General features: G+C 46.4%; 1 protein-coding gene across 8 annotated transcripts in view; it reads right to left on the bottom strand.

The window, feature by feature from the left end:
• MELK (maternal embryonic leucine zipper kinase) overlaps window positions 1-12,048 on the bottom strand; it is a 46,630-nt gene that overhangs the window by 32,381 nt on the left and 2,201 nt on the right. For all 8 annotated transcript variants that reach the window (XM_090039049.1, XM_090039053.1, XM_090039050.1 and 5 more), the window contains 4 exons: window positions 11,464-11,607; window positions 9,965-10,033; window positions 8,723-8,815; window positions 6,007-6,105 (listed from right to left, as the gene is read on the bottom strand). In XM_090039049.1, the coding sequence (XP_089895175.1) occupies window positions 6,007-6,105; window positions 8,723-8,815; window positions 9,965-10,033; window positions 11,464-11,607 (405 nt within the window). The remainder of the gene's footprint in view (window positions 1-6,006; window positions 6,106-8,722; window positions 8,816-9,964; window positions 10,034-11,463; window positions 11,608-12,048) is intronic.

The following is a 12,048-nucleotide window of genomic DNA, read 5'->3' as shown; positions in this document are numbered from 1 at the left end:
AGGCAGAAGCTGCATTCAGGTCCTGGCTCCAGAGCGAGACATGCAGGTAAAAGGCCGCTACGCCCCCCGTGAGTCCAGGAACCCCCAGGACCCTCGACGAGCTTTGGCCTGCCCACAGGTAAGAAGAGGCCCATGGTGGGAGGGACATAGCTAGCTAGGAGGTGGCTAAAGTGGAGCTGAGAAGGGTCATGCCCCACCCCGGCTCCTACTTCACCCAGCCCCTCAGGGAGCTGTGCTACCACAGCTTAGAACAGGCCGTGCAAACAGGTGTGCAAGTTAGTGCAGGAGGGTAAGCGGAAAGGCTTGAGGCCCTGCCTGCGAGCCCCCTAAGGTAGGCAGTCCCAGCCGCAGCCAGCCTACCAGCAGCATCACGCGGATGGGCACGTGTCATAAAAGCTGAAGGTCCCCTCGGGGTCTGTGGTCTCCCGCTCTGGCACCTCAGAAGCCTCCACCCAGACGGAGCCCATGGTTCCAGGCTCCACACAGATGGAGCCTCTGGCTCTTGGCTGCAGGGACTGCCTGACATTTCAGGCTTTGGGGTCTGGGAGCATGGCCACCTCCCGTTGTGAAGTCTGCTCCCTTTTGGGGTCTCTGGCATGCCAGCTGGAGGAGCTCCAGGCCACAGTCCAGAGACTGCGTGCCATCAGGGATGGTGGGCGGGAAATGGGCCTGGCAGTAGGAGTCTCTCCCCCTGGAGGTGAAGGGTAGACCACAGTCGCCTTCAAGGACAAGGAAGGATGCTGGGAGCTCCTGTTCTGTCCAGCCAAGGGGTTGGACCAAGGTAGTCAAGAGTCCCAAGGCCCACCACACCAAGGTCCCTGCCCTGCTGGAGCTTTGCAACAGGTATGAACCTCTTGCAGCCCCAGCAGAGCCTGCCAGCTCCTGCAGGCAACACAGGCTTAACTACAGCTACCGCCCCTGCTCTCCCCTTAACTAAATACAAAGTGTTTGTAGTGGGAGACTTCATCCTGAGGGACTGAGGGGGCAATCTGTCACCCCGACCCCTTAGCCCGAAGTTTGCCGCTTCCCAGGAGCCCAAATCCAAGACTTTGCAGAGAAAATCCCCGAGCTCCCCTGGCCCAGTACCCTATGCTCCTTATCCATGTGGGCACAAGTGACACTGCTCAGGGCAATCCCAGCCAGGTCATGAAGTGCTACAGGGATTTGGGAACAGGGCTTAAGGGGTTGGGGGTGCACGTGGTGTTTTCCTTGATCCTCCCAGTTTCAGGCTACAGGCTGAGGAGCGAGAGGAGGATCGAGGTAGTGAACCAAAGACTACAGTACTGGTGTCATCGGAAAGGCTTTGGCTTCCACAACCACAGTCTGTTCTTTGGTGAGAGAGGCAGTGAGCTGCTGGAAAGAGATGGCCTCCACCTCTCCCTTGAGGAGGAGGCTCTTTTCAAACAGACTGGTTGACCTGCTCCACTGGGATTTAAACTAAGCCCACCAGGGCATGAGGGGGCTACTGCTGGCCCACTGAGCAACCCTTGCAAAGCCAGCAGGCCAAGGCACTTAAGGGAACCCACCCCTGCTCCAGACCTAGAACGAACTGTAGGCAAGACAAGGCCCCCCACCACCCCCGAAGAGACACTTGCGTGCCTGTACACAAGTGCCATGAGTTTGGGGAATAAGCAGGAGGAACTTGTTCTCCTGTTTAAAAAACACAAATAATTACTATGTCATAAGGATAACGGAGCCCTGGTGGTACTCCACCCATGACCGGACCACAGGTATAGATAGCTATACCCTGTACAGGAGAGAGACACAGAGGCACAGAGCAAAAAGGGGTGGGGGTGTAGCTCTGTCAAGGAAACCTATGCATCCCTGCTAGCCATTGGCACCCAGGGTGGATGACTGGAGACCCTCTGGGTTAAAATCCATGGGGAACATGGCACAGGGGACATGAAGGCAGGATTCTATTATAGACCTCCTACCCAGAATCAAGAGCTTGATCAGGAGTTTGCCAGGGAATTGGCTGAGGCCGCACTCCCTTGGTGTGTGGTTGTCATGGGAGACTTCAACTACCCGACATCTCGTGGGAAGACTGCTCAGCCAAATCCGAGCGGTCGCAAAGCTCTCTCATATGCATGGATGAGCTCTGATGCAAGTTTAAGGGTCGAAGAAAGGTAAAGCGCTGCTCAACCTGGTTCTGGCAATGGGGCACAACCTAATCAATGACCTAACAATCAAAGGGAAGCTGGGTGACAGTGACCAGAAGCTGATCACCTTCACCATCAGCCATAAAGCTTGCAAGTCAGTCAGCAACACGGAAGTCCTCAACTTCAGGAAAGCCAACTTTGACAAGCTCAGGAGGCTCATCAGTGAAGCCCTAAAGGACCACAGCCCAGAGGGGAGGGGAGTTCAGGACAAGTGGCTGCTCTTCAAGGGAGCAATCCTGGATGCACAAGCAAAATCTATTCAGTCTTGGGGGAAAGGCAGCAAAGGGGTACAGCAGCCCCCTTGGCTCTCCAGGGAACTAGCGGACCTCCTGCATCTAGAAAGACAGACAGACCTACAAAGGATGGAGGACTGGATCCACCTCCAAAGAAGAATACTCTGCACTGGTCTGGACCTGCAGGGAGCGAACCAGGAAAGCCAAGGCTGCGACGGAACTCCAACTAGCTACTAGTATCAAGGACAATAAAAAGTCCTTTTTTAGATGAGAGGAGCCAAAGGAAAAGCAAGGGCAACACTGGACCCCTGCTAAACCAGATGGGACAACTGACAACAGATGCCCAGGAAAAAGCCAACTTGCTAAATGGGTACTTTGGGTTGGTTTTTCACCAGTCCCACGGGACACCCCTGCCCATTACAGAACAGGAAGGCCTGGGTGAGGGAGATTCCTTACGCTCCATCAATGCTGACCTTATGAAGGAACACCTTGAGAGGCTGGACACCAAGTCAGCCGGCCCTGACAGTTTACACCCGAGGGTACTCAAGGAGCTGGCTAGCATCATAGCTCAGCCCCTGGTATGGATCTTCAAGAACTCCTGGCGCTCTGGTGAAGTGCCAGAAGATTGGAAGAAGTCCAATGTGGTGCCCGTGTTCAAGAAAGGAAGGAAAGTGGATCCAGTAAACTACAGGCCCATCAGCCTGACCTCTATCCCAGGAAAGGTCTTAGAAAAAATTAATCAAGAGAGGCCATTCTTAACAGAGTGGCCAATGGCAACATCCTGATGGATAGCTAGCATGTGTTTGTTGCAGGTAGGTCTTTCTTGACCAATCTTATTTCCTTTTATAACCAGGTGACCCATCACCTGGACAAGGGAGAAAAGATTGAGGTCATATATTTTGACTTTAAAAGCCTTTGATGCAGTATCCCGTAATCATCTCTTAGCAAAACTGCTCAACTGCAGCCTCAGCCTCACCATGATCCAACACTGGGGAATTGGCTCTGTGGTCAGACCCAGAGGGTGGTAGCTGATGGAAGTCCATCATTGTGGTGTACTGTAACTAGTGGAGTCCCTCAAGGCTCTGTCCTTAGGCCTATAATATTCAACACCTTCATTAATGATGTGGACATTGGTATCAGAAGCAGACTAGCCAGTTTCGCTGATGACACTAAACTCTGGGGTAAAAGTGTCCATACTTGATGACTGGAGGGTGATCCAGGCTGACCATGACAGGCTCAGGAAAGAGGCAGACAAGAACCTGATGGTGTTTAACACTGAAAAATGCAAGGTTTTCCACCTTGGGAAGAAAAACCTACAGCACGATTATAGGCTCAGCAGTGCTATGCTGGCTAGCACTACAGACAAAAGGGACTATATTGACCACAAGATGAACATGAGCCTTCAATGTGATGCTGCAACTAGCAGAAGCAAGTAAAACGCTGGCTTGCATCCATAGGTGCCTCTCAAGCAAATCCCAGGAAGTCATTCTCCCCCTGTACTCAGCCTTGGTGAGGCCACAGCTGGAGGACTACATCCAGTTTTGGGCTCCACAATTCAAAGAGGATGTGGAGAAGCTTGAGAGAGTCCAGAGGAGCCATGCGTATGATCCTAGGACAGGAAAACAGACCTTACAATGAGAGGCTGAGAGCTGTGGGACTCTTCAGCCTGGAAAAGCGCAGGAGCCGGTGGCCACTGTCCCAGGGACGTGAGAACGGGCAAGCAGGAAGCTGTGCTTGCAGAGAAACCTGGGACAAGCAAAAAAAAAGAAAAAAAGAAAAACCACCAAACAAACAACTTACCTCTTGCAGGACACTGGAGGAATGAGGTAGCACACTGAAGGGAGGTGCCCATGTCATTCATCAGCTGCACTCATCTACAGCTGGGGCTGGGTGATGTCAGGAGGAGACACTGCCTAGTGAAGATAAAAGCCAGGCCTGAGAGTGCAGGAACAAACTCCAGGAGCGCAAGAAGCTGTGGGGAATCATGGCGACAGAGGCATCCAGCACTGGCAAGAAGCCGAAGAGCCGGTGCGGAGGCAAGCGACTGCAGCAGCAAGGGCTGCAGGAGTTCCCCACACTGGGTGCGGCCAGCACCAGTGGGGATTGGAAGATCCGGCCGAGGTCAGCAGCAGTGGCAGCAGGAGCTGCTGGAGGAGCTTGAACCAGCGGCAGCCATTGCCAAGATGCTGAGCCAGAGGCAGCTCTGGGAGGAGGCAAAGAAAACCCCGGCTGGGGTAAAAGCATGGGTCCCAGCCCAAGGGACGCCCTTGCCTAGGGCACTTGATGCGAGGAGAAAAGAGGGTCGACGGCTGTATGGTTTCCCCTCCTCTTTTCTCTTTCTCCTCTTCTGACCCTTTTTCTTTCCTGGTTTCAGGTCATCCCGGGCGTGTTGTAGCATTCTGTTGGTGTAGGTTTTTCTTCTTGTTCTTTCTCTTTTCCCTGTACTACTTCTTTCCCTGTTGAGTGCAGGCTCACTCAACTTTTGCTGAGTTTTGGGAACCAGAGGCCCTAATAGGGGAATTACGGGCAACATGGAGACATGGTGGCAACCGGCAGCATCCTTCTTGGAGCACCCAGGGAGTCAGATAAAACACCTCCGAAAGCAAAACATTCCAAGACATCCATCCATGAAGGAGGAAACGTAGGAACTGAGGAAGACATCATCCAAGGGTTAGTTACAGAAGATCCTGATGCTCATCTCAAAGACTGGCGCATGGCCAGGGTATAGGTGAGGTTGGAGCCCCGTGTACATCCACCAAGAGACGTAACAATTCTGGAGGTATCCTCAACGGGAACTCTCTCCACCGAAGTTCTATCCAAAGTCGTGGCAGGTGAGTTTGGGGGTTTCCCCAGAACTGATTGGGGACCTCTTCGGGGTTCACACAAAGCTACTTGGTGCCTAAGAACAGGTCCCTGCACTAAGGCAGCACAGGAGCAGATTATCTAACAGAGATAGGCACATCCACCTACATGTTTATCAGGGGTGCTCACCAGGATCTGGGGGAATGTCTGTTTACCAGTGTACCCCAAGGGATGACAAGGTTGATCAGTCACAAACTCCTCCATGACCATTTCAGGCTGGACGTGAGGAAGAACTTCTTTACTGTCTAAGCCCCCAAGGTTTGGACCAGACTGCTGCCAAAGATGGTTCAAGCACCTACCCTGAACGCCTTAAACATCCAAATGTCTCTTGACCTTGCTGGGATCCTGTGAACCCTGCTGACTTCCTGCCCCTGTGGCAGAGGGCTGGACTCATTGATCTTCCAAGGTCCCTTCCAGCCCTAATGTCCATGAATTTATGTCTATGATTTTACATACACGTAAAAGCTACTTTATTGGTAGTAGTACTGATGCCCTCATTCTGGATACTTTCATAATAGGTATATGCAGCTATTGGTAGTTATCTGAAGTTTCATTTAACTGATACTGAATGCATTTTCCACAAATAAAAACATCACAAATAATAAAAATCAATACCACCTTTTAAGTATACACGGTACTAGCAACACTGGTACAAACCTTAGGTCAAGATGCATAGTACCTTTCCTCACTAGCTATGCAAGTGTTTGCTAGCTTGTTTCCTAAAATTCTCCAGTAATAACGACAATACATACCGTTATCTTTTTGTAGAGAGCCATGACATTGTCATCATCAAATGGGAGAAAGCCACATAGTAGAGCATATAATAATACCCCCATGCTCCAAATATCTGCCTGAAAAACAATTAAATGACAAGTAAGAGATATGGCATCTCTATTTACAAGCATGTACCAATTGCTTAGTCAGATAAAACAGTGTCCAGTCAAAAAATAGAATCCACACAAGTAACTTTAGCTCTTATAAACCTTGCATGTGAAAATGTTTGTTCCAAGGATGAGTAAACTTACTGGTGAATTTTGTTAATTCTGCCAATACTCAATTTTAGGGCAATTTATCATTATTAAAGGTACTGCTAAAAACTATGGTCTCCACATAAGTTCTTTTGTTTTGACTTGATATAAAACTTTCTTTATCCAGCCAAGTCCTGGAGCAGATAATGGGAAATGTATTGGATTGTTTTACTTGAAAGTGTTAATTCTTATAATGAAAAAACAGGTGATGGGAGTGCTCATCTCATTCGTCATCACACCAGGCATTTCCAAGTGAATTGTACTGTCATTGGTGATGGCAATTCCTCAATTCAAGGATACCAAAGCTCATTGATAACCCAAGGTGATTTAGGAGTCCAATCCTTGAGCCACAAATCTGTCCACAGAAGTTACTCTTTCACAGAGACTTGCAGAATATAGGTTTCCTCTCCATTTCTGTGTAGAGGACAAGATGCTTTACCTCAAAACAGGCTGCTGCTTGGTTGAGGTTGAAGTGCCAACGGAGTCCGTTAATAGCTAGTGCCACCCAGATCTTGATGCTACTATGTTTTTTTCATGCTTTCAGTGCGTCCTTGTAGCATTTTCTCTGGCCGCTACAAGATCTCAAGACACAATTAAACTGGGACTAGAGAACTTGTTTTGGGAGTCCAATGCAAGTAGCTGCCCAAGAGTCACAAACTTGTTGCTGGTAATGTTGGCTTCTGCAAGGATGCTGGCATTTGTGCAGTAATCTTCCCAATTGATGTTGAGGATTTTCTGGAGGTATTGTTGATGATGCCTCTCCAGGCACTTGAAATGACAACAGCAGGCCACCCACATTTCACATCCATAGTCATCATCCCCACTTTCTTCCAAGTTGTAGATGTGGATCTTGGCATCTTTCTGGAGGTCATGATCAATAAAAGACACATTGAAGCAATTTCCCAAAGGAGGAACTTGCACAACAGATCCTGTGCTGAATCTCCTCAATGTTCTCTCTGAATAAGGTGGCTATGAGGTAAGGGAGGTGCTCACCTACCTCCTGGATCCTTTCCTTTATGGTAGTGCTCATATATGCATATTCAGGATGCATAGCAGTCTCACAGAACACTTTAGTCTTCTCAACCTTGAGAGAGGCCAAGAATTCTGTAGGCTTCTGCAAAGATCCAGCATGATCTGGAAGTTTTTCTTAGTGAGAGCAAGGAGGTCATCAGCGTATTGAACCTGAAGAAAAGTATATTAAAAAAATACCTTTGTCTTTGATCAAAAACATCCCAGATTGAATACAAAACAGATGAAGGGTTCTTCAAAGTCAAATCTGGAAGGGAAGGTCCTGATGTTGCTCCTGATGGGCAAAGATCATATTAGTTACCCCACAGGATGGTCTGAAGCAATACTGAGATTTTCACAGGTCTTCATCAGCAAGAATTAGAGGATTGTTCAGGAGGATGCTGGAGAGACAACGTCCTCTGCTGTGAATAAGACAGCAGTAACTTGATAGTTCCAGCACAGACTTATCGCCTTTCTTGAAGATAGTTACAATGGTGGTATTGCTCAGGGATTTCTTTATTGTTCCAAATTTGAAGAACAGTTTGTGGAACCTGTTCTAGTTCCTCACTGCTAACCAGAATTCTACTGTAGAACAGGGTATGGCAAACTACTTCCCTATGGCAGCCTTAATCACCTGTGGGAGCTGCTCTTCAGGCTGCCTGGGGCCATGTGCTTATACACGCACATGGGGCCTCCTGCCTCACCACCCTCTTCCTGTTCCCTCCCAGCCCTTTGCAGGCTGGAATTGTGCCAGCCTACAGAGGTCTTATTGCAAAAATCCACAGGTTTCTATGGTAAAATGAAAAATCCATTTGCCGCTGCTAAAAGGTAAAATCCACAGCTTCCTCTGTTTTTGTCCCATGGGAAATAGATAAGCCAGATCCCTGATTATTAAAGCCACTAGAGCCAGTGTTAGCATGACCGATATCAGGGGATGAAATGTTTAGAGTTTAGTCACCAGTAGCAAGTAAGAACATGTAATTCAACAGTGATAGCTGTATGGTTGATGCCCCTGGCATAAAACAAAAAGAGGCAGCAGAGGAAGTGGCAAAAGCAGCCTGAGAAATGAGGAAGACTATTTACAGAGAAGGAATTCTCATGTGCCAAGGTCAAGTTGAGGGCAGGACTGCCAAGAAATTCCAGGATATTGGAAGGGAAGGGATTTCAGGATACTGCCTTGTTGCTCCACTCTAGCATCTCACACAGAGACACTTGAAAGAACACAGAATGTGATAAAGCCAAGAATAAGGAGCACACCAAGTACTATGTGCTATTGTGGAATGAAAGTGTGATTGCTTCTGCAGTTGTCACAGTAGAAGATACATACCAAGCCTCAGGAGTTTAAGGAAGTCTGAGGCCAAGTTATATTCAACGTGCAGTTCAGAACACGGCTAAAGTAACCCATCTGAAGAAAGTGAATTGTGCTACATACCTCTGAGCCAATATAAGCTTTGCCCTGAATTAACTCTGGTGCCGCATAAGCCGGGCTCCCACAACATGTATTCAGATGGTAATCCAAGCCACCCTATAGAAAAAACACAACTGGCCAGTCATACATAATAGTATTCATGTTTAAGACATTTAAGATGTCTAGCTCAAACTGTACTATGGTCTGAGAAAAAAGTAATTCTTTGAGATACTGATAATATACAGGTTTGCAAGTGAAAGCAATCTGATCAAGACAACTACTCTGGAAAAATAGCTTAAGATGCCAACTTAATTTCTGTATTAATTTAGGCATGCTGTATAAAGTAGATCTACACTTGAAGCAGCATACAGCTGTGTTACTGTGGCTAGGCAGCTTCTGATACCTTAGCTAGATCATTTATGGCAAGCCAGGTATCTTTAAACCACACTAATTTGTGCAGCAACAGGTATCTCCTGTTGTGAAGGGAAGTCCAGGTGTACTCAGGAGACCTCAATATTATAAATACTGTCAGTCACAAGGCACCACCCATGTACCTACACTGACATGTAACCAAGTACCTCTTTGGATGTACTTTCCAAGGCCCAGGGCAGTGAGATATCAAAGATGTTCTCACATTAAAGATAGTTTTATGTTACTTTGCAGGGACTTGGTTATCCACTGTGGGAACTGAAATTACATTCCAAAGCCTGAACATTATCTGTCTTACTTTAATCAGTTCGTTAAAGAGTTTGCTGTTTGATTAAATTCTACCCACTAGATTGGTTCCCACTGGCACTGAACTAGTTTTGGCCATCTCAAAAATTTGAATAGCTAAATACTAAAGTTTTTAAGTCTACGGATTTCTGAGGTATGATTCCACAGAAAACACAGGAATTGGTCCTCTAAATACCACCTGTACAGACTACGCAACATTCAGTTACAAGACCATCTTTGGAGCAGCCAAAGCTAAAGCCAGTTCTGAGGTTTTAACAGATCCCAGCTTCTTTATTCTAGGTGCTGTACAGAAAGAAGTTTAAGCCTCAGCTGGATGGCAAAGGACAGGAAAGGCAATGGAAGTTTACCACTTTGGCCAGTCAGTGTTTTAAAACAATAAGCTATTGCCCCACTCACCAGTATAACTTGCCTGTCAATACTTTTCACTTTTCCTGGTTAAAAAAAAAGGAAGTTAAACTTTAACATCTTTAAAGCATTTGAGAAAGAGCTATATTTTGGTATACCAACAGCATAATTTGTTTTCATACTGACCTTTGGCTTTGCACAGAGACCAAAGTCTATCAGCTTCAAATTATGCTCTGCATCAATAAGCAAGTTCTCCTGAAGGAAATGAGTGGAAGTACCTTTCAGATAATTATCCAGGTAAAGCATTTAATTTTTTCTTGCTTCTTCCAGCCAATTATAAATATTGTCCCCCAACCAGTCTTCCCTATCATGCCTTTTGAGTTTAAGTCCATCTCCTTTAAAAGGCTACAAGAATGCTTTTACTAGGCAAGATGGTCTCAAGATGACCACCGAAAAACCGCCACACCTCCATAAGTTACCCATGTAAGCTGCTCAGCACAGAGCTCACACAAGGGCTATCATCCTTAAAAACCAAACAAAAAAAAGCAAAACAAAGTTCCAATTAGTGGGTTGGCCAATACATTGCTGGGCAAGCCCAGCAATGTTTGCCCACCACTACTCTTGTCATCACCAATTAGGGAGTATGAAAGAGAAGACAGCTTTTGTACTGCTCCTCTTTTCAGTCCTGAGCAAGCACATATAGGGCACTTTTAACACATGCTGCAGGAATATTGGAGGGCACTCTAAAGTGTTGTAGTATCACATGTATTAGCAACCCCCCAACTTCAAAATAGCAACATGTGTGTTTTGAAGTAAAGCTCATTAAACATGCTTTAATTCAAGCCCCCCTACCCACCCCATCACCATTTTGAAGCATGGGGACCCCAATACAAAATATGGAGGCTTCTGGAGCACAGTAAATGATACACTTCAACAGACTCCATTAACTGAGTCTGCTCCAACACGCTGCAGTTGTCTACAGGCACTCACAATATGCAGAAGCAGTAAAGACAGCCCTCTACTGAGGTAGAAGCTAGATCAAAGGGAAGGATAGCAATTGGCAAGAGCTTGAATGTCTGAATATAGAACTCAATGGCCCTTGTTAGTCACAAAAAAACTTTCCCTGCTCCAGGTTAATCTCTACTATCCTTTGAGAACACCACCATTTGCAGGCTTCACATGGAGCAGCATACAATTTCTTTGATAGATACAAGTGTTGTGCTGGTAATAATGTAACTTTAAAAGACGAAGAAGGGGAAAACGAAGCAGAGCACATAAGAGCAAAACCACAAAAGAGTATACTTATTCTAAAAGGGAGATTTAGCTGGGTTGGCAGTCTCCAACTGAAGAGACACTGGATAAATCACAGAATCATAAAAGTAGGATTGGAAGGGACCTTGTAGATCTTCAAGTCCGATCCCCCACCTGGGCGGGCGAAAAAACTGGACTCAAATGAATCCAGCCAGGTAGGCATCAAGCTTCTTCTTAAAGATCCCCAGGGTAGGAGCCAGCACCACTTCCCTAGGAAGTTGGTTCCAGCTCCTAGCCACCCTAACTGAAGTAGTTCTTGCAGATGTCTAATCTAAACCTAGTCTCCAATAATTTGTGTCCATTGTTCCTTGTCATAATAATGTACTTGTAATTAATTTATTTAAAAAAATCTGACTGGAACAAGTCAAACTTACCGGTTTAAGATCCCTGTGAGCATACCCCTGACTGTGCACATAAGCAATTGCTGAGATAATCTGACGGAAAAATATACGTGCTTCCTCTTCTGAAAGGCGATCTTTGGATATTATGTAATCAAACAGCTCTCCTCCGGGACAATACTACAAGATACAAAACAATAGTAGTAGATAGTTTTTCTTGAAGAAGAATCCTTACATTTCCAGAGCACTGTAAAATAAAAGGTACTGGACAGCCTAATATAGTACACTTTGCACCATTCCTTTTGTTCTTTTGCAGCAGGACCCAAACATTACAATAGTGTCTCATTCCTGATTGGGTATGTGAAACTGTATAAGCAGCAAGACTTTACGCCTGCTTGAAAATATACTGGGGGGAGGGGAGGGGCAGGGTGGCAGGATGCAAGACCGTAGAACTGTGATAAACACTAGGAAGGCAACTCCAACTTGGTACATTTGCATACATGCATTTCTTCATACTATTTTTAATATAGGTGAAAGCAATGAGTGAAAAAAAAAATCAGCTTGCACACTGAATTTCTGTTGTAGTAGTTACTTCTCAGGAGAAAAATCAGGTGAAGGATA

This window comes from Crocodylus siamensis, chromosome 3 (genome assembly GCF_052110815.1).
Source record: "Crocodylus siamensis isolate JL-2025a chromosome 3, ASM5211081v1, whole genome shotgun sequence".
Taxonomy (NCBI): domain Eukaryota; kingdom Metazoa; phylum Chordata; order Crocodylia; family Crocodylidae; genus Crocodylus; species Crocodylus siamensis.
The sequence above is the reverse complement of the archived record's forward strand: the minus strand, read 5'-3'. Positions and strand labels throughout refer to the sequence as shown.